Source organism: Mycteria americana, chromosome 7 (assembly GCF_035582795.1).
Source record: "Mycteria americana isolate JAX WOST 10 ecotype Jacksonville Zoo and Gardens chromosome 7, USCA_MyAme_1.0, whole genome shotgun sequence".
NCBI lineage: Eukaryota > Metazoa > Chordata > Aves > Ciconiiformes > Ciconiidae > Mycteria > Mycteria americana.
Window position 1 is genome coordinate 13,406,888 of NC_134371.1, and position 22,910 is coordinate 13,429,797.

The window sequence follows — 22,910 nt, forward strand, 5'->3', positions numbered from 1 at the left end:
TTGGGACTAAGGCTTGGAGACTGTCATCTCCTATGGTTGCTTATGGCTCCTACTCTGAAATGCAAATTTTGACCTGCTGATAGTAGTAAATGTAATGCTTAATTAATTAATGCTTTGAAGGCAGCCCTGGAAGCCTACACCATTAGGACATAAAGAGGAGGGGAATTGATAAGTAGCTTATAGGGTCTTTACTGCTGGTGAAGATACATGGGAGTAAGAGAATGCTTGACTCTGAGCCCAGAGCGATGTGGCAAGGCAAGCAGCTTGGAGCAGAATAAAGCCTTCAATCTTGAAACAAATAGATGAGTATGCACAGGACCTTCTGATGTAATTTTATGAAGCAGACCAATCTCTTCCAGCCAAAAACATAGGGATAAAATGATGCGATCACTTTACCTGTATATTGGTGTAACGGTGATGCCTCATTCTCCCCCTCAGTAGTACCACCCAGCTTGTGCCTTGAGTTCCTGGCTTTTTTAAAAAGTGCCTAAAATGTCTGTTACTGAAGTAAGTGGGGTTAATTGGAAAACACAAAACACCACAGCCTGCTCCCCTTTTCATATGAGATAAGCCTTGACAAGTAAAGCATATTTGTGTAATGATAGGGCCAAGAGGCCCCAGGCAAGATCAGGCACTGCTGCACTTGTTTCTGTATATACATTGAAGCGCCAATGGGACATTAAAATGTACTATTTTATAGATGTTCTTATTTGAAATATAGTTTAAATCTACTGTTTCCTGAGATAACATGTAAAAACATTATTACTAGGAGATCTGTTTCATTTGCTTTTTCTAATGAGAAATGGCCAATGTTGCTCCATAAAAGTCTAGCTCATCTCCTGTTAACCCTGAATATATAAACAAACCACAATGTCCAGCAGAAACAACGACTCTCCATAACAGAAGTGGAAGCTGTCATTTAACACAGTCATGCTCAATGCAGAAGCAAGCAGCAGATAGCGGTGTTTACAATTATTCAACTTCTATAACACTTAGCAAAAATAACCAGCCCTTCCAGATTCAAAATATTAGTGAGAATGTGAAGAATAGCAAGAAAAGTTACTTAGCCTGTTTGCATATAATAGAATACAAACAATCCAAGGACAAAACAGTCATGCTCATTTATCACTGTGCTTGATGATTAATAAAACACTCTGTCTCTGTGTAGTCACTTACATCGCAGAAGCTTTGAGAGCTTTGCAGGCACTGATTAATTAGGGGAGAAATATTGTTAAACCCATTTTACAGAGTAATTAGGGTGCATGCACAGTGATCCTATTGAATTCAGTATCAATACACAGAGACCAAGATTTTGGTTTTATGACTATAAACTAAAACCTGGACTCCAGAAAGTTGAAACAGGCAGCTGTATGAGCACCCTGATTTTCAGAAATCCTGGGAACTTCTCACCTATTTAATGATTTTGCATTCTGGCTCTATTGTCTTCCTTTTAAAACTATTAGACAAGATACCTCCTCTTTCACCTGTCTACATCCAGTTTCACAGTGTAAGAAAAAGAGAAAAAAAGATATATTTGGGCAAAATTTCAGGCTGTGAAGTTAAAACAGAGAAAAATATTTTTATTATTATTATTATTGCTCAAATTTTGTGTAACTTACTGTCACAAGAGATCGTTGAAACTAAGAGCTTAGCAGGATTAGAGTAAGACTGGGAATGTGCTTGGATAGCTAAGTGAGGATTCAGTTACAATAATGAAGTTTAAAAATAAAGAAAAACATCCTCTAGAGCTTTGAAGTAGTTACAAAAGTGTCCTACTTCAAAGCAAGCCAGTGTTTAACAAATGAGGGCTCTGCTGCCAGAACTGCCTGTTCTGGATTGCTGGTTTGCTGCGGGAAGCGGTGGCAAGGCAGGTAGGCAGCCAAGGAACCAGTGGCTTGTCCCGCTCCAGCATATCCCAGAGGAGACCTCTCTCCTGCCTGCCTGAAGACTTGTGATTTCGAGCTGCTGGTGTGGGCAGGAGGTCACTGCCTGTCAGTGGGTACCTCCTCACGCAGGGCGGCTTCTTCAAAGGATCTCGATGAATTATTCTCCCACCAGGAGTAGACCCAGGAATGTGCGTGTCACAGGGAATCTAGGCAGAATCGTCTTTTCAGGAATCTGTATGAACTCTGGCAGCTGTAACTTTTCACTGGGAAAATAAATCAAGAATTAAAATACTTTTTTCCAGTGCATATCCTCTGTGAGAGGGATCTGTTGGCCTTAATTATGAACTGAATTACAGCTGCAGGCAATCTTGATATTTCTTTGGGAGCTCAACTCGTGAGAGATGTGGCACCATGCTGGATTTTTTGGTCTGAAAGTTTGTGATTGTTTTGAACAGTCAATAACTTAAATGAAAAAGTATGGTCTTTGTCAGGCCATTGAATAAAAAATGTGCTGCGATGCTATTTAACTGTTTATTTAACTGAGGATCAGTTTTGGTGAGTGAAGTGAAAGGGAGGTGCTAACTTTATGCAGATGAACAAGAAGAAAAAAATGAAAAGGAAAGTAAGTATCAGTGAAAGATGTTTCTGGCTGCCTTTCAATTCCAAATTGGGCTAATTCTACCTTCTGAAAAGAAGATAATTTCCACGTTTCTGTAATTCGGAACACATAATTGAAGTTATTTTCTCTCAGAGAGAAGCAGCTTCTTCTACAATATTTGCAAATGGACAAGAAAAATGACCACATACAGTGCACTCTGAATGATGGTGCATTCATCACAGCATCATCGTCAGATGCCTTTGCAGATTTTGCTCTGTGGTTTTTACCCATCTGGGTAAAAATTTATATGTGGATGGGGAAGGTTCACGCACTAACTGCAGAGCTCCCTTTTCTGGGCAGCCATTACGTCAGAGGCAGCTGATTACCAGTGAGGCCTGGAGTAGAAAACATGTGCCAGAGAAGCACTGAAACAAGTATCAACTTCATGTACCAAAATAATTATGCAGTGATTCCACGCGACTGCTTCTGTTGACCTGGCTTTTTAGGAACTGAACTTTAATGAGGAAGATGAGCCAGATGTTGTTGCAGCGCTTTGAGAGTGGCACAAAGCGATTAACTCACTTCCTTTCTTTTGTAGCATGAAGATATTTTCTGCCACAGTGTTTAACCCTGGGAATGCTGGCATTTTCATAGACATCCCATTAACTAAGCATGCAGGACAGTGTTTCTTAATGAACGCATTTGCATCCGCAACACGCGACTGCATCATGCTCTTCCTTGAGGTCGCTAGGTATTTGATGGCAGTAGCAAGGGTTGGACTCGGGTGCTCCTGCTCCCGAAGCATGGTGCCTCCTGCTGGGTCTTTGCTGTCCAAGGCTCTTTTCCATTTTCATAGGTCAGTTTGTCATCCCTGATGTTGCTGGGATAAGCCAGACAGAGTGATGCTCAGAGGATCTGGGAGGCCATGTTGCAATTCGGCCGCAGTTTTGACCTGTCTGTAGCTCAGCAATATATATTTGTGTGCATCAAGGCATTGTGGAGAAAAGAGAATGCATGAAGATAACTGTGGTAGATTAGACAGCAAATTGGATTTCTAGACAGCCTTGATCATTGTACAGATCAGGAGAAAATATAGGAAGTTTAATAACAACAACACAACTCTGTTTTGTAAGGAAAGCCAGAGTTATATTTTTTCCCTGACCTAACAAAGGAGGAGGAAGGAAACTGTTCTGCTGAAACAAGCATTTTAGATTGGACTAAGGATACACTTTTCTCTCTACGTTTGTGTGCGTGCATGTCCCAGCAAACTCAACAGCATGTTCATATGCATGAAATGCATTTTCCTGGAGGCACATAGTCAGCATGTGCCATGCAAGGAGGAAAAAGATGTGCCTAGCACTGCTTAAATTTTGGTCAAAAAGGCATAGCATTTTAGTAAAAATAAGTTAAAGTGTCTCATAACATTGTGGTTGGTATTTGTTATTTTTGCTGACATTGAGTACTGGATAAGAAATCTGCCTGGTTTGGAAAAGTGCAATGTAGATAAAATACGAGAGCAGCCTATTTATTGTGTGTACGAGGCAATGTGGCCTCCGAAACCAGAGAAAGTCAGACAGAACTGAAAATCTGCAGATTTTGGTCTTTCATTTTAAATGGCACAGCCCAGGTCCTTACTGGAGCGGGCATGAGCAGGCCCTCCGATTGGGAGGTGTGGGAAGCCAGCGTGGAAGAGAGGGAGAAGCTTCACACACCGCCTGCCCAAGGTGTCCTGCTGAAGCCTGGCTGGTGGTGGCCTGCAGATGCGGTAGCTTTGGGTTGGAGTTTGGCCAGTGTAGGTCTGCAACGCTGAGTCCGGCCCCAGCGGGCTGTGTGCAAGGCTGAAGATGTGGGGCTTGCAGCAACCTGGCTGCAGATTTTGTCTTTGCCTTAGAGCCCACATGTGACGATGGGCAAATCACTTCAGCTCCATGCATCTCGCTTCTCTTTTCTGTGAACAGACAGCAGCTCATGCATTCTGTTTTGGTCCATTTATATTATAAGGCCCAAGAGTAAAAGCAGTGTTTCAGAGTATGTGCAGACAGAGCCCAGCAGAAAGGCTGGAGCAAGGCGCTTCCACATGTTCATGCCACACTGGTGATGGCTGATGGGGGAAATACAGTGATGGGGGCCATCATCAGCTTCATGCTGTACAGTCTTCTCCGTGCAAAGTCTGGGGAAGGAGTCTTAGTCGATGGGGTGGCAATGGTCATTCCTTTTTGCATGGAAAGTGAAAAAGGTACAATAGATAGAATAATATTTTGAAAGGCTCAGTTGCCAGATTGATTTCTTAAGCTAATAAATCCTTGGCTGCACTTGCTGTGTTAAAATATATATTCAGGCAAGATTCATGATCAGCTCTCAGGAACAAGAGAGCAAAGGAAAAAAATAGGTTGTTCCAAGATTAAATGCTTTACATTTGGCACCTTTAATTGGCTTATTAATAAACCTTTTTTTTTAGGGTTATGCTATTTATTATTTCTAATGAAATAGTTGTCGACTAGCCTTCTAAAAACATCCACAAAGCATTGGCCAAGGGCATCTGGGTGTGCGAAGTCAAGGACCTGGCTCTGAAACTCCTAGTCATATGAGTGGCCTTATCCCCACCAAAATGATATATCCCACAGAGATGGCACTTAAATGACTTAGAAAGCAAATGCAAGGCCTGTGCGCCATACAGGCCTGTCTCCCTGTATGAAAAAATAAGTTGTGGTAGCCCACACACATCAGCGTAGTTGCATTTGTACAATAGTGTACTGAGCTGTGTGTAGACGTTCAGGATTTCCGGATGTTCAACAGCTTCCTCAGAACAACTGCTAGGCATCCAGAAATCCTGGACAAACGCACAAAATCCTTGAATGTTGCTCAGAAAAAAATCCCTGAGCAGAAAAAGAAAACATCTCTGGGAAAACCTGAATGTATGGTAGGTCCAATCTATATTCTCAGTCAGGGAGGCTGAATATACGGCAAATAGACCTCACACAGCCTTCCAGGGAAATTCATCCAGCCTGGGGCTTATTCTAGGTGCCCTTTCTTCCAGGGGACCATGCCACCCACCTCCCTTGTGCACTGCTGCTACTCTGTTAGAGAGCAATTGGCAGGCAGGCAGCGTATTGTGTACAGAACTGCCGTACTGTGTGTGCATGGCAAGTCCAGCGCTTCCAGGGAGTGCAGTCGTGCTGTAGCACTCACGGGTGCAGCGCCTGTGAGATAGATCAGGTCAACCAGCGAGGGGGTGATGGCGTACAGCTTAGCATGGGCCCTAGAAAAATAAATATGACAAGGTCAGGAACATGCAAGTGTTTGGTTTCTGGGAGAGGATGATTGAAGTATTATTGCTAAGTGCCATTCTGAGACCTTCTCTACATTGATTGATGTCTCATTTGAAATCTTCTTCTTGCCTGAAAGAAAAAAAGCGTGAAAGCATTTAGTTACTTCTCTTGCAGTGCTTTAAAGCTGCTGTTCTCTGTTGAACATGACTGGCTCAATAAAGATTCATCATGTCAGATGTAGGCTCTCTAAGCCAGATAGAGGTGGCCAGTGTATTGTTTCTCCAGTGATTTTACATTTTCTTCCCATCTAAGTAGGTATGGAGCATGGAAAAATGCTTCCATGTAGACTAAGGCTCATAAGTTTCATATCTAAGGTCCGATCCTTGATGAAGGCAGCAATTAATCAATTAAATCACTTGCTTTACTGAAATGCTGCATTTCATAAATAAGTTAGTTTTCGCATGCAAGTCTTTCAAGAAAGCAGTGCACGCAAGGAAAGCTGGTGTCAGCATTTTTTAATCCTGAAATGACCGAGTTTCTTATTATGGACACCAAACTTAGCTGCTTCTAAGAAACTTCTAGGCATGAGACTATTTCTGTGCTTCTCAAAATATGCCCATACTTCTGCTATTTTCCAGGGAGAAGACTCACTGAGACAGACTGCAAATACTATATGCCAGCTGTTAGCATATGAAGGCCAAGAGGTCTCAGTTTCTAAGCACATATTAAAACCTTTGTATCCCTGGTACTAAAAATCTGTGGACCAGCTCCTGCTCTCACTAATGTTAACAGCAGGATTTGTGTCAAAACAAACAAGAAGAGAACATAACTAGCAGCTCGGGATTATCTATCTTTGTCCATATACTCTACCACTGTAGGAATGATTGTTCTAGCATCTTTTATATTGCATTGTTAAGTGATGAAAGCTTTTGCCAAATCCAAACTGAAATGCTTCCAAAGCCTTTTTCAGTGTTGGAAAATGTTTGTATCAAGTTATCCTTGGAATAATTTTCTCCTTTATTTATTATTGTGTGCTCCCCAGTAGACACCTAATTACGAGGCACAGAATACTTCTCATTCTAGGAGGATACATAGGACTTCACTGGATGTTTTTAGGAGTCCATTTTCATTACATTAAATGAGATGTTTACTTGCATGAATCCCTTGGGTTTTAAAAAAAGCAAAAATAAGACAAAGAATGAAGTTCAACACTCAACAGCCAATAGACCCTCTTACTGGGGGCGAATGCTTTTATACCACATCACAGACTGTTTGTCCTTTTTTTTTTAGAGTGGGTATCCAAGCTCTGGACCTGCATCAAGCACTCCTGCCTTCAGGCCTGAGGATGAGCTGGAACATCTGACCAAGAAAATGCTGTATGACATGGAGAATCCTCCCTCTGATGACTACTTTGGTGAGCAGTGCCACATCACAAGTGTCCATAGCCCCTTTCTGTATTTACCAGGTTCAGTAATGGGGAGGTCTGGCAGCTACACTGTTAATGTAGGGACGTTCGTATTGATGTATATGCTTTCCATGCTTGAGCTGGAAGTGTAATCATCCATAGGAATTCCTCTGTAATTTCAGCATAAATCTCATGCTCACTTGCTGTATGTTTGTAGTCTTTCTGGTTATAAAGTTGAATTTTTCAGTGTCTGGTTCATTTTCACACCATCTGTCCCCAGCTTCTAGGCTACCAAGCTGAATTCAGGTGCGGTGCGCTGCCTTGCCCACCTGTCCCATCCCTTCTCATTGCAGCTGCAAAAAAACCTGGCAGTGTAAATGTGTTCTGCACCCAAGGCATGGATTTTCATTTTCTGTATGCTGGCATAGATTAAAAGGAAATCCATTTTGAGTCAATCAGGTTGGTTTTACATGAGGACCCGTTAGCCCAGAACTGGGTCCAACAAGTACGAGGAAGACAAATCTGAACTGATTGGCTCATAACTATGTCATCTTCCTTGCCTGGAAAAAGATAAGCAGATAATTGCCTTTTTAAGTGGTATAGAATGGAATTATCTCAAGCATCTATAGGTGTAAAATATATATCTTGCCTTTATATAAAACACAGGTGATATTGATGGCCTCTGAACTCTGCATTAAAGTCAAGAGCCTTGGGCACATTTAGTGCATCTTATCTGTATACTTAGTTTCTTATAGGCTTGGGTGATAGTCTTGTTAGGAAACAAACTGCTGTAGTTTGTAGAGTTAAAGACTGGGGTAGGCCATTCATTTTGTGTTCTTTATCTTCCTTTATTTCATCATTTCTTAGAAACTTCATTTAGATTGCCCCCTAGGTCTATTTGCTATAGATTTTGGTTGGACCAAAACCAAACTTTTGTGGTTTAGTTTAATTGGAAAGCAGGTGGGACCAAGGTTTCACTAACAAAGATCTTGCAGTGACAAGGATCTGATTACCTGAAAAGGTCAAGATGATTACCTGAGAAGGTCAAGATGTTCTCATCAGACACACATTGCCTTTGTAGATGGGGTTGATATCAGTCCTAATTCTCCATCAATACCTGCCACCTTCTATGGTCTCCACCCTCACAGCTGAAATGTCTTCTCTATAAACATTGATAGTCATCAGAGTTGATGACTAGCACAGATCTGAGGTGTAAGCAAGAATGACTAACTGAAGAGAGGATAACCAGAGAGCATTTTCTGTGCTGCTGCATTTGACTTCATCTCTGCCCATATCCATTTGCCTTCACTCTCTGATGTTTTAAAAGCGAAGCAACAACCAAACAAACATAACATGTATTTAGCCATTAGCGTGGGCGGGCAAGAGAGAGAAACCTTTTTCCCGCTCCCTTCAGGCAAATGGCTGAAGCCCTGAAGCATGAGATTTGATTACAGGCATTTTCTTAATGCAGAGCTGTGAGTGGCAGGAGCTGGTTGATGGACCAAAGCCCACCCAGTTCTCCTCATAGCCCAAGAAGGTAGGCAGGTGAATAAAAAATTTGGAGATTCACAGGATCCAAGGTCAGAAAGGACCTTGCCATTATACAGCCTGATGTCCTACTCTCAGTTTCTCCCAGAAACATGACTGAATCATGACTTTAAAAAAAAAAATCTAATCTTTTCTTAAAGACTTCAAGCAATGGTGAGTCAACCACCTACCCTGATAAGCTGTTCTAGTGATTAATTTTTCTCCCAGCTCAGAAATTGCTTCCTGAAGTGGAGCTTTAGTTTTCTTTAGCACTTGTATTTATGAAACTGAAATGCTCGGGTTTTGCAGACTAATACTGTATCACTAAGACGGCTCTGCTCTGTTTGAGAGTGTGGTACATCAAAAGTTTTTTCATCCAAAAGGGATGCATAGCTCAAAGGGTTGGAACATAAAGTCTCTCAACATTAGGTCATCAGTTTGGCTATCAGATGGGAGGTCAGACCAATGCCATGCCAATAGCTCTTAATTCAGCAGGAGACAAGAAAATGGAAAGGAGGCTCCAGAGCATTCAGAAATTTTGCCAGTGTTGTTTATATAAGCGGTAGCATGATCAAAGATGGAATAATCATGCATGATGCAAGCTGGAAGGTGAAAACCAAACACCAACCCTTGTCCTGTCTCAGGCAGGTGATGCTTAATTACAAGCTGCACCTGATAGATCTTCTAATTGCACTGAGTCTATGCCACTGAAGGTCATCTCTGAAGCAGTGTCCAGCCTTGGCATTCTTGATGTGCAGAAGAACCGTGTGTTGGGCTGAACTCCTCCTCAGCTCTCTAAGCATACTGTGCCCCATGCAGCCATTTCGGAGACATGGCCACAACTAATTATATACCTACCAAGAAAAACATAAACCAAAACCAGCAGTTCTGGAGCACAACTGCTTTTTATGGTTGGATGAAATCAAAGAGGTGGGCTGCCCTCATCCTCCTGTGTTTGTTCCAGCCTGAGCTACTCCCAGAGGAAGATGGTCTCCGGAGTCACAGTGGATGAGGCTTTTTGATATGGCAGTGCAGGCCGGGAGTTTTGTACTAATTCTGGCTATGTCAGAGCTAAATACCCATCTACTTGAGCTGTCAGCCAGTGCCTTTCTGTAACTTCATGCTCATGTGGAAAGAACAAATTAAGTGTGGGAGGAAAAAAAGGGTCTTTCAACTTTGGTTAACCGTCTCAACCAATATCTCTGCCTTTGTTCTTTATTTGTTTAGCATGGTAGCATGGATTGTACAAGATTCATATGGCACATTGATCAAATAATCAGAAAAAGGACAAATGGGCAGAGACATTGACTCTGATTTGCATTAAATATCTTCTGCCTGAGGTCTAAATGCCATGGTAATTGTAGCATACCAGATAGCTGTCAGCTAATCACTTTTATTAGTTTGAATTTAGAAAACTGGATTTCAGCATATTAAAAGTTGGTTAAGAGCAGATAGGTTTTGAATTGAGGAATCTAATTAACCTTGCTAGAAAGCTGCAAGGCGTTATATTAAGTCATGAAAATAATTTGTTGGAATAATTACATTTGAACTGTCAGGCTGGAGAAGGGTCATTTTACTTGGCCTGTCAGCACTCTGGGATCTTTTCTGTAACCATCTTCCTTCTGCAATTTCACTTGCTGAATCTCTGGTTTTCGATCAAGCCATCTTGATTCTGGAGTCAGCATGGGCAGAGTGGAGGTTCCTGGAGAGGGAAGAGGAGTAGGAGCCACTAAAGTTGTCTCTTTGCCCTGGAGATGCTGTCTGGAACTGCTGGCAGACCAGGTGAGCTGAGCTCAGGAGCAGGACAGCCAGCACTTCCATCAGGTCTGTGCTCACTACACCTCTCTGCAGCTTCCCTGGGTGGAAATTACTGAAGGTGGTTTCAGAGTCAGGGGAACTGTTCTAGCTAGTGATTGCTTATGCAAGCACACAGCTGGCAGCACGGCATGGTTCACACTGCGTTCCCAGGGAGCCTGGGTACATGATGAGAGCCAGAAGAAGCATGCTAGAGACACACTTTGCAGCAGTAAGATCACAGTTTGCAGCTGTTTGTTGCCTAGACTTACCACAGCAGCACGATCCAGTCACTGGGAAATCCTCTAGCTGCCATTGGCAAGGCAGTGCTTAATCATGGAAATATCATCACTAAGCATAATAATTAAAAAAACACTGAATTTTTAGGAGTTAAACATGCATGCTGGGTATTCTGCCTAACTAGTTTTGTTGAAAGGCCACACTACCATACTAAGTCTAAGCACCCCAATCTTTGGTGTATGTCCCCTCCTACCCCCCTGTAGGTTATGGAGTGACTTATGGAGTGCCTTCTCCTGGGAAGTCCTTGGCCGATCAGCACATTGAAGTCTCTTAAGTCTAAGCTACTCTTCCTTCTTTGCTGCTGATTCAGTTGCTGATCTGTGGTAGTTGGCTGTCTTTAATCTAATGCCTTTTTATTAGGAAGGATTCCCAAATGTGTTATGCACTGTGCAGTAGGGATGGTTTCTCTCTGTCACAGCCCTCCCCATTGATAAATGTGCTATTGTAGATAGGCATGTCTGATTTGTTGAAAAAAAATAATACTTTGTGGAGTGGAAGTTGGGTAAGGTTTGGGGAGTAGAAATGAATATTTACAAGAGATTAGGGTGAAACTATCAAAATTGTTTGTTGGCCACCATGGGAAATTAAAGCCCTTGATGTTTCATTAAAAAAAAACCAGAATCCACGCACACAAAGATCACAACTGTTCTGGACCACTGTTTCAAGTCTCATAGAAAGAAATTACTTCTGGTAGCTTATCAGTCTATCACCATGCAGACAGTGCTGATTAAGACTGGCAAAGTGCCATCGGGGCCCCTCATCTCCTGTTGCCTTCTGGACTATGTCCCAGCTGAGTCACTCCCCACAGCAGAGGACTTTCCCTGACTGGTGGGAAGAAATTTCGCTGGTATTTTACCGTAAGCACTCAGAGCTACCAAAGGAACCATGAGTTTGATGTATTTGATAATGTAGCAGTCTCCTTTTGTAGTTCCAGTGTGCTGTAGTGGAGTTCCATGTGCACATGGGGAGAAGAGAGGTACTAAGATGATCCTGTTGAAAATACTCAGTTCGTGCAATAAAGGGATCTTGATTTGTCTCAGGGCTGATAATTCAGGATATGTAGTTTTCTTATGTGCATTTGCTGTATGCCCTGACTTTGACAATGGGAGAGGTGGTGCAGAGTTCAGAGTTAAGCTGAGGAGCAAGGCCAACAAGCAGGATGCTTGACTTCCTCTTCTGCTTCTCATCCTGACCTCTTGTGTGACCTGTGGCAGATCATTTTACCTTTCCAAATTCCCTTTTTTCCCCTTTCACCCTATTTGCAGGGCACTTAATCTGCATAGTCCTTCAGACAGGAGCTGATTAACAGCGGCAGTTGTATGAGTGCCCCCCATGGAGAAGCCTTCATCTCCAATGGTTCTTTGAGATGCTGTGTCACAGTTAAGACTAAAGAATGATAAGTGGCACCAGTATTGAATCTGTCAAGGCTCAGTCAACCGTTCCACTCACTGGCTTTGCGTGTCCATTAGGCTTCCATTCATAAGCTAAAAATCCTTCACTAGGACCAGAGACCTGCTGTCTGAATGGTGTCGAAGGTGTTCCCTAATTTTACTTCTTGAGAGGCAAGACATGGGTTAGCAGGTAGCAATCCAAGTAAGATATGGGAGAGAGGGTGGTAGAGTCATAGAAGCTTCAGATGAGGAGGCACACTAGGTTGTCCAGGTACGGCTTCCTTCAGTTCATGGTGTCTTTGTTTCCTTTGACATTGCTCTGTGCACTGAACAGTTCTAATGTCTCTAAATTGAACATGTTCTGCATTGCATTTCAGTTTTCGTCAGGCATTTCCGTAGCCTCTAAGAGGCTCAGGTAGCCTCTTAGTTTCATCTGAATTACCACCAGAAAAAGAAAATGAAAGTTGTCATATCTTGCCTGTATTCCTAGGTCTCTTCTGAAAAGGTTATCATTAAAAGATGCAGCTTATTATTACAAGAGCATAATTACATCGTAATTTTGCCATGTAATGTGATGTGTCATCATGCCTTTTGTTTAAAGGCAGGGTTTCTGGTGCAAGATAGCATACATCCTCATCTGAACAACATCTGGGTCGGAAAATAGTAGGTTAGATTTTCAACAACTGATGAGCCGACAGTCATTTTCTGTTATGTAACCACTCACAAAAGCAGGAAGAGCAGACATATAATGGGGACCCTTTCTCCATTGTAGTTCAAGTTACAAGTTCTTATGTTCAAGCCATATTCCAGCATTTGCGCACAGGCTACAAAGGCTGGGAGCAGCCTGCGCTCAGGGAGGTCATGGTGCGGTACCATCAACATTCAGCTGCCCTCTTGTGGCCTGCCGCAAGGGGAGTCACCCTCCCTCTGCTCCCCAGGGGCTTTAAATTACCCTGGTAAATGGCTTTCAGAGCCTGTTTCTTCAGTCTCACTTCTGTCAATGCTTGCCACCCCCATCTAGCTTTCTTTCAGAGAGTCCTGTGACTGCCAGCATCCTTGCACAGCAAGTGCAGGTAGAGTTTGGAGAGCAAATTTATAAGGATAGTCTCAACGCAACCTACAGGGTGACTTTTGGCCTACAGTTCCAAAGTGGGAAGAGAAAAATAGGAGGCCAGTGAAGTGGTTGGAGAGCAAAATATACCATGTCTACGTGCATTTATTTCCAGCCACGAGAAAGGCAAGATAAAAATGGGGACGCAGAGGCTGTGAGCTGGTTTAAGTTGCTTTTCAGCAATTTGGAAGACTGTGTAAATGGATGCAAAAGTTTGATTCTTCCTGCTATTGATGTGATCCACATTCTACTCTGCAGTAATTGTGGGAAAAATGTTTTGTGAAGCTAAGCACCTAGATCTTTTTATGCCAGGGATCTTAGTCTCATAAAGTCTTGAGTGCGCATCTCTTAATGAAGGTCAAGCAGATTTAGCAGTCAGGAATAAGGGAAGGTTGCACTCCTGTAAGCCCTGAGCACCTGGTACCCACATGTGCCAGGAGGCAGGAGACTCACATTCCCTTTGTCCTCTTCTTATCCACACAAGAGTGGATGAGACTTTGCATCATGAGTGTTTCTGAAGCAGTGTCTTCAGAGGCCAGCACTGCTTCACAGACGTGATCTAAATCTTGCATCAAAACCAAAATTGCACTTTGTTACTGTAGGTGATAAAATGCCAGCTGGAACAGGTAGCAAGTAGCATGACTTCCTTGGTGTTCTTAAGTCCCTGGTTTAGCTTGAATTGCTGGCAGTCCACCTAGACATATTTTTACTTTTAAACAGAACTGATTTGATGCAGAAGTCATTTGATGGAGAGTAAGTGTAGAGTACCAAGCTAGCATTTTAGCAAAGGGATTTCCATGATCACCTGTGTGCTGTGAAAGAAAGGTGGGTTTCAGGCCGTGAACGGAATTAGGTGTCCCAACAGTCAGTAAATGAAAGCTGACAATTTCCTGCTGTCTTCTAAGAGGAGTGAAATGTGATAATGAAGTACCAGGGATGTGTCTTTCTAAAGTACAGCAGTATTCTACAGGATTCTTCAGCATGTTTAAAAATGAACATATCCATGGAAAAAAATTAATCCATGAGGGTGGTAGATATTTGTAATGTTGTGATAGGGCCCTCAGTGTGCTAGGAGCTGTACAAATGGATAGCAAAGTTCAGCCTCCTTCTGAAAAGACTTTGGACAATGATGAGGCTACTAGCCAAACCCCCCAAAATTAATAGTCCTACATGAAAACAAAGTAAACCTTTCTACCTTTATTTGAGAAGCAGTTCAAAGAGAATCCAGCTTGTTCATTATAAGCTTACCTGCCTGAAGTAAACTCTCTATGGACTGAAACGGCTGAAGAATTGATAGTGAGCCATCAAGTCTTTGGCTGCAGGTCATCAGTCCGTAGCTAACTCAGGTCATTAAGAAGCGAAAGTGTGACCTACCTTATGGCTGTTTCCTGCCCCACATGAAATGAGTTGGCTGGTCTCAGGGGGGTTCTCTGTGGGTACGTCATCACCTCACTAAAAACCATAAATTGTGGCACCCGGAGGACCCTTGGTTGGGAATCTCCTCGAGGAGGCCAGGAACTGGAGGCAGACTGTTAGTCTAGGCGCATGTGGGATGGAGAAGGTTTGTTCTCCCTCTCCTCCTGTTAGATCTTTTTTATGGAGACGAGTGAAACCAGGAGTTTCCATCCAGGATTTCATAAGCACTAAATTCTCATGCACAGGTATTTTAAGAGGGGGTGTATCTATGTGTGTCTATGAATGAGTGAGAATGTTCTTCTGGATTGTAGTTTTATAGAAATAATTTTCACTTCAGATAGAGCTTTGGAGTGTTTTAAGCCTCAAGACATTCTTTTTTTGGTCATAACTTATGGCTAAGTTGTGGAGAGAGATACAGGCAGTCAGTTTTGGAGCTGGAGTTAGAAACCACACTTCCAGCCATGCAGTCCTGGACAAATTTTTGTCCCAGTAACATGAAAACAGTTTAATTTCTCTTTGTTTTGAGTTAGTTATGCATACGACCTGGCATAAATGAACCTTCTTTTTGCTTTTTTAAAACGGAAAACAGCTCACCTGTTGTTTGAAGCTGGTTGCACAAAATTTGCAGTTGCTTCCATGTTATTTTATGGCTTATTTGTACAGCAGTAACATCTAAGCCTGCTAACAAGACTGTGGTCATGCTGCACTGTGTGCAAATTAAACATGAAGTAGGAAACTGTATGCATCCCTCAGAGCTCCCGAACTGAAAATATGGCAAGGACCAGGAAACGATTATTGTCCTTAATTTACAAACGAGGGGCTGACTGGCAGAGTTTAGATGACTCACCCAGAGTCATGCAGAGAACCAGTAGCAAAGTGGGAATTGAGCCTAGAATTCCTTCAAGTCCCGTGCCTTACCCACAGCCGTGGCCACACTCTTTATTTTATGCGAAAATCAACAAAATGGACTCGTGAGCCTTGTCTGATGAGAAATCACAAGCGGTCTGAAGGCTCTTCCCAGCATTTAGATCACAAGCCCTGTTTTCCAGGGTTAATAACATGGCTGTGAAAATAAGAAAGGGGGAAAAAAGCGCTCCAGGATCACACTTGGTAATTTTAACTGCTGTTAATATAATGTACTCACTAATGCTATCACACTTCAGCATTTAGATAGTTCAAGGCTATTAGGAAAATTGATAATTCACCAGAGTAATCTGTTACTTTCCAGTCTAGCAATTACCGTTCCACAGGGGTGGGTGGGGGGCACGGTGTGGCATTTATTTTTTCTTTTTCTGGTGGCATTTGTCTCATGCTGTCTTTTTTGATATGGTGGTTTGTCTCTTGCCAGTAACTTTTGGGGGTATTTTGAGTGTCATTTGAAGTTTAGTTGGGGGGGAAAGGCCAGATTTTATCTGAGGGTGAAATGTGGTAAAAAAAGAATTAAATGGGGCTGTCTCATTTGCTGAGTGTTCTCTTCTGTCAGCCTGTTCTCTTCTGATGGAAATGCATCAAAACTGTTTGGTTTTTTCTTTTCTTTTCTTTCTTTTCTTATCTTGTCTTTATTTTTTTTAAGGGATCGCTTTGACTCAGATTGTGTGAGATGAATCATAACCCACTTTCTCATCTGAGATGTGCAAAAAAAAAAAAAATTCCAGCTCTGCTGTCAGTGTCAGCATAATCAATACAGAGTGTTTCTCGGTGGTGCAAAGAGGTAGGGGAGGATTAAAAGAATGAAAAGAATCAGAAGTAGCCAAACTTTCCTGCTGCTTTTAGTGAGCTGTTTTCATGTCTGCAGATGCACCTTGCTCTTCATCATGTCATCTTGGACATGAACACAGTTTTCACATCTCTGGCTACAACCCAAGGTCATAACCAGTGCTCAAAAGTCAGGAGACTGTCATCCCAAACTGGCAGGCAGATCACGAGAAGCCAGCCCTGGCAGACATTTGGGATGCTACCAGCAGCCAAGAGTAAACCTGTTTCGACTTGTGAAACTTGCTGTTAAGATGTCACCTGCCTGGACTGTGCCAGCACAGATTTTGTCAGCTGATTAGGAGAGTGTGGCAAAGCACTGTGCCTGTCCTGTGGTCCTGCCTGAGCCAGCCCTATTGAGGGAAATGGAAAATTTCAATAGCAATAGGGTCACTGTGGGTGCAAACCGGAGACAGGAGACCACATCTGATACCTCGTCACCAACTTTCATTTATGAACTTGCTCATTTGCATTTATTTTTTCTTTTTTTTTTCTTGTGTGTCTGCCAAGGTATACACAGAGATGTAGAAATAGTTACCCCTGGTAGTGTGAGCTGAGAGTGAGAGCTTAACCCCTGAATAACTATGTTCACAGCACCAGGGTCAAAAGGGGACAGCACAGGTAGGTGTATGGGTTTTAACAGTTGACGAAATTAATCTCCACATTGAGCAGAGTGGTTCAGTAAAACATGGAGGCAATAACAGACACCTTTGTAGAGAGTTTAGAGGTGTGGGTGCAATGGTCTTCCAAAGCGTAAGACACTGTCCACAGGCACCTGAAGACAGGCACCTGGACATGGGATGTGAATGATTTTCTCTCATAGATCCTTCCAAATTACTGTCCCAGCCACACTAAACTATTTGTTTAAAGCTATGAATCAGGCTGTATTCAGTTAGCAGCAGTGTTCAGCTTTAATATACAATTTCCTCAACAAATTCTGGTTCCAGGAACAGTATCTTGAGACAATATCTTGAGATGTTAATAACTTACTACCTACTAAGTGTGTGTTCTGATTCTGTCTGTGCTGTCAGGGGCAGACCGGGCAGATGATATGCAGCATTTTATGTGAGGGCAGGTTGGAAGTAGGGGAAGTTTTTGCGGGGGTTTTGGTTGTTTTTGTTGTCATTTAAAATTACACTCTGAAAAAAACCAGCTTTTAAAATGCCACTATTTCCTCATTATCTGGTTATGCTGAAAAGCAAGTGAATTCAGCTGCTGGCTTCCAAAAAACCTGCAGAAAGCCCGAAGTCTTCTACCTTGACTTTTCTCTTGTGTTGATGAATGGCTGGGACATGACAATGCTGACTTGCCACCTCTTTTTAACATGGGGATTGTTTGTGATCACATGAGCTTAAGGAATTGTGTCTGGCTGAGCTTTCCTAGAGGGAGACATTTGGAAGGGATGTGGAAGCTAATGTGTGTCATTTATGCTCTGCAGGAGACTGTCATGTGCAGTCAGCTCTTCTGGACAGGAAAGTCCTAGTGATCATCATTGCCAACGTGGAGCTAATTCTGGTCATGTGCTCTCGTTGTCATCTCCACGAGCTGGCAGCTGCTTCTCATTTCTGTCCCGTGGCTGAAATTAGTGAGAATCCTAAAATGCATATATATTTGTGTGTGTGTATGCATACGTATATAGTGCAGGATGCTGCATAGACACTGGGTTCTAATGGCATTCCCTTCTTTCCCATTCTCCATCTCAACGTCTCACATCAACTGATCCAGCTTTCGATGCCTACGTGGTCTGGTGAAGTGTGACTGTCTCCAGTGCTGGCAAATCCAATGCATGTGTTTAGAGGAGGGAGGAATGTGTGGAGGGAGGACAGGACTGGGGAGGGTATGGCTACAGTAAGAGTGGATGTTTGAGTGGGACATTTTTAAATATTCCATCTTTTATCTGCATATGTCTAAAAACACTGGCTTCTTCTAAAGATAAAATGGCAAACTGATGGCCACAACCTACAACCATAACCTCTTATTCTATGTATACTCAATTTCCGTGCAATGCAACGAGAAGAGGAGGGGAGTGAAAAAGGGAGGTTGCTTACGGTCAGAATTATTTCCACTGTTTTCACAGGCATAATTCAAAAGGTGAAGAAAGTGGAGCATGTGCACTGCAGATGTGCACAGCTGGTTCATTGCTGGTTCATCCCTCCTTCAGAAGGGCAGCTGAAGAGAGCCAGAAGGGCTGTGTCAGTTATATGGCCAGCTCCTAGTGAAAGTTTGTCATTTAAACTCTTTCAGTCTCTTTCTGCACTGCTGTCTCCATACCAAGTGAGAAATGGCAACTGCTCTGTTTGTTTATGCAGGGGAGAGACACATACTTTCAGGTGTAGAGGGCTTAGGAGAAAAACCATACAGGTAACACAAGTTTCAGGAGCCTCAGTAGGAGGGTCAGAGATGGGCGTCTGAAAAGAGGCCCAAACTTAGGACAGAGGGACATTGCTGTTCTGGGGCTGCAGATCTGTGCCCTGAGCTAGCCCTGGTCATGCCATGTCCGTGAGTAAAGGGCTTTGTTTGTAAGGCCCATTGATCTAAGTGTGGCTTGGTCTTTTAAACAGAAACAATACTTCATAGAAAGCCAATTAGTCTTGGGATCTTGGTGGTTTTTCTGTTATTTCTTTGCTCTGATTATAGCAGGACATTGAATGAGGAGCCATAACTAAGCTGTTTCATGTCTGCTAGCTTCGGCTTCCTTGTGTTTTGTACAACTGCAAGGTGTTCACACACAGCCCCACTGCCTATTGCCCTTTGCAGAACAACTTACTTTCATTTAGAAGGGAAGAGAAGAAGGCTGACCTGTGGCCTTGAGTCTCCTGCAAAGGACCAAAGTCCTGAGACTATGAAACAGCTGTTAGGCAGCAAGTAGGAATGGTGTGCATCCAGCAAATGCCTGATTACAAGAGATGTTCTGGCCTAGGAAAATTGCAGCTATTCAGAAGAACAAGTAACATTTTACAGGATGATGTTGTGGAGCATGGTCTAATCGTGACACATAGTGGGTCACATCTCAATAGGTGTGTGTTGACTAGAAGATGCTCAAACTGACATCAGCTTGGCTAGAGGTCTGGCTGACTAAATATAGCCTAAGCTCTCAGGAGACCAGTGTGTGCAGCGGCTTCATGCTTGTGCTCTGGGGACAGGGGAGAACAAAACAATATGCAGCGGAAATAACACTATAAAATGAGATATTCATATTTTTTCCCGTGGGCAAGTGTTTTACTAATTTTGTATCCCTCTTAGCTAGGAATATCCCATGGTGACCCGTAGTACCTCAGACAGGGCTCATCTGCAGGAAAAGAAATTCGTAAGTCTTTAGTCTGTGGTTTCCAAAATGCCAGTCTATCTCTTTCTTGTTATGCAGAGTTTGCTTTGACTTTCTTGTGAAGCAGTACTGGAATTCAGACTTTTTCTGGGTGTTCTAATGTCTGGACATGGATCTGAAGCTTAACTCAAATGCTTCTGCAGTCATCTGGTCTAGAACATGGGCTGGAGACTTCCCAGGAGCTGCATAATGTGTGTTATTTCACAGGTCCTCATCTGTGCAGAGGCTGCAAAGGGGATGCTTAGAGTAGTGCAAAACAATGAAGGATATTTCCAAAATGTTTGAAGTCTCAAACATTTGCATTGGGTCTCACGTTGCTGCAATTCTCTGTTTTGGATGCTCACTTTTGCAAGTTGTAGTCTTTCACTGGGACAAAAATCTCCCACACAGTTTCCTGTGCTGGGGTGTGAATAATAGCTTCCCCGATCTACCCATCACATCTGACTTTGTCAACATAACAGAGTTGCATCATTTTAGGTGCAAATGGAAACCAACTGACTTAAACCACCGTTGGCTTTCTGGGATTGGTCATATAAATTCAAAAGTACTTGAAGTTGACTAAGTTTACATCAGTTAAAATCAGGCTTGGGATAAATTGAAATGAGTGTCTCTGCACGTACCTCAGATCTAAATTTGAAGGTCTAGTGGATTTCAAATGATTCTGTTATAGCATGTAAACAAGTCCATCAGTTTTCCCTACTGTCGTACCAAAGTGCTTAATGAGGATTAAATATACTTACAGTCTTCGCAGTGAACTCCCATGTATGTAGGAAACCAGTAAAGAGTGCCCTGAAAGTTCAGAGCACAACAATTTGCCAACTTTCTTCATATGGAGGTTGCCGTCACTGGTTCGGGATGTTCAGGAGGTTTTTCAACACCGAATTTTTGGCAAACGCTTATAATCCCTGATGATGATAGCCTTTTCTAATGCCCACTCAAAGGGCATTGGACTGGCAGGACTCATCATGACCTCTGGATATCGGATCGGTCCTTTCTAATTGGTTCAGCCCTGTCATGAGGAGGGAAAGCTTTTGACATTTCGGTTTCCATTGGCGCAAAATTCTCAGGTCAAGAATTGTGTGAATAATTCAGGAGACAGGGATTGGTGCCCTTCGCGTGGAAGCCAATTTAGAAAGAACCTTCCATCTTAGAAATGTGATGAGTAATACTTTGAGCGCGCCTTTGTAGATGCTGATCAACATCAGAGCCTCCCAATGGAGGACTTCAGGTTAAATGTCAGGACAATCTGTATCATGATAAATATGGATCAGAACCCACATTTCCTATGTCTCCTACTGTTAGTCAACAGGCCCTAGAGTCTAAACTACCACCTCAGACAGAGCAGTCTTAGGGCCTCTAAAGAGCATGGCTTTATGGTGTGAGGTTTTTTTTAACTTATTTTTTAAGCCTTGCTAATTATGTATCAAAAGCTGTAGGATGTGTGAGAGTGACACATGCAATTGTGCAGATGGGTTTTCCACATACTTTCTTTAAATAAAATAATAATTTTTATAAATATGTATCTCATATTTTACACTAATTCACTTCTAATGGAGCCCAAGCAAGAAAACTTTTGTCTCCTTTTCCATCAAGCTCTGAGAATGTGACAATCAGGTGAGAATAATGATCTATGGATACTTGATATCGTACTGCTCCATCATGGACTCCAGATATACAGTGTGTGCCACAGGGAGGTCATTTTGAAAATAGTTTAGAGTTATGAGTATTACTTTCCATCTCCCTCAGCCAATAAAAGCAGGTCCCATGACCAAAAGGATGAGCAGAATTGTAATTAGTGCATAATTACATGAGTATAATTAATATGGTGTCACCAACATCGAATGTTATTTTAAAAGGACTTTTGCTCTCAATACCAATGTCACATTTTAAGGTTATGACACGTCTGGTCATCCTGAGTAGAAACAAATGTTGCGCGTCCCCTCCAGAATGGGAGTGCCTCTCCTTCTCAGGTTGTAAAGCTCCTGTTACTTGTCCAAGAGAGTAAACAAATATTGGACCTTGCACCTGGTTGGAAAAGTCCCAGATTTTGGGGCGAAGAAGGAAACCTCTGTCCAGTAGGTTGCTTTAATGAGAAAAAACAGAGTTAGTTGATTCCAGCTGCTGAGAAATTTGGAGTGATGGAATTCAGTGCAAGGGACGGCGGATAGTCGGCGTACAGGTAAGGCGGTTTCCAGCGCCTGATGGATGTGATTTATGGCAGGGCTGCTGTCGACACGCAGACAGTGCATGTTTCAAAACAGCAAGGAAGCTTTGGGCTGGTGCCGGATTATGAAAGGCAGGGTTTTCAAAAGACCTTAAACAAATGAGGTGCTGGTTGAAATTTGGTGGGACATCTTCTAATGCAGTCAAACACCTTTGAAAACCCCAGGCCTCAAAGTTGTTGGGGATATGAGAGCTGCCATTTGTTCAGGACTCTACTCTTTGTGGGATCCAGCCTTTCTCTACCTTTTTTTTTTTCTTTTTTTCACTTTTGGCAGGGGGAAGAGAGGTTCCCTCCCTGTTTCTTGTTTTTTGTCAGACATTTTTCCCCAGGCAAGCATGCGGGAGGCATGCCAGGTTGGTAGGCCAGAGCCATTGGCACAGGAAGCATCTCTGACTCAAAACTTCGCCATTACTCAGGCGTTTTCACCTTGTCTGCTGAACAGAGCCTTTGGTAAAAATCACTTCATGCCACCACCCTCCCAGTGATGCAGCAAGGCAGAGACAAGCTGCCGAATACCAGCTGGAGCACAGCCAGGCTATAGAAGACTGAATTGAGTCATTCATGCCCAGCAGCGGATGTGATTTTTGGCTGGGCTTGAGTCTGGTGAGCATACTGATGGCACCTGTCCTGGGCTTATGAAATGGGTTGGCTGGGCTGGGGGACAGAAGTGGTTTGAAGTGCCCTTGCGCAACATAGGAGCAGTTGGAGGTAAAAGTCTTTGGGAAAGGGGACATTGTTTGCTCTGTCTTTGTCCAGCACCTAACACCGCAGGGCCTTGACCCATCTCTTGGGCTCCTTGGGACTGCTTTCATGCAGAAAGTGGCAAACCTAACTGTAGTCCTTTGGGAACGCAATAGAAGACAACTAATTTTTTGACCTAGACATAAAGGCTGCTCTCTCTATTAGTGTGAG

At 42.8% G+C, this 22,910-nt stretch overlaps 1 protein-coding gene across 10 annotated transcripts in view; it reads left to right on the forward strand.

Annotated features, from left to right (window-relative positions):
* The window catches only part of LPP (LIM domain containing preferred translocation partner in lipoma), an 826,113-nt gene that overhangs the window by 263,011 nt on the left and 540,192 nt on the right, over positions 1-22,910 (forward strand). For all 10 annotated transcript variants that reach the window (XR_012776441.1, XM_075507128.1, XM_075507132.1 and 7 more), the window contains one exon: positions 7,044-7,167. Coding sequence is in view for 9 of the 10 variants with exons in the window: in XM_075507128.1 (XP_075363243.1) it covers positions 7,044-7,167 (124 nt within the window). In the remaining variant the exon portion in view is untranslated. The remainder of the gene's footprint in view (positions 1-7,043; positions 7,168-22,910) is intronic.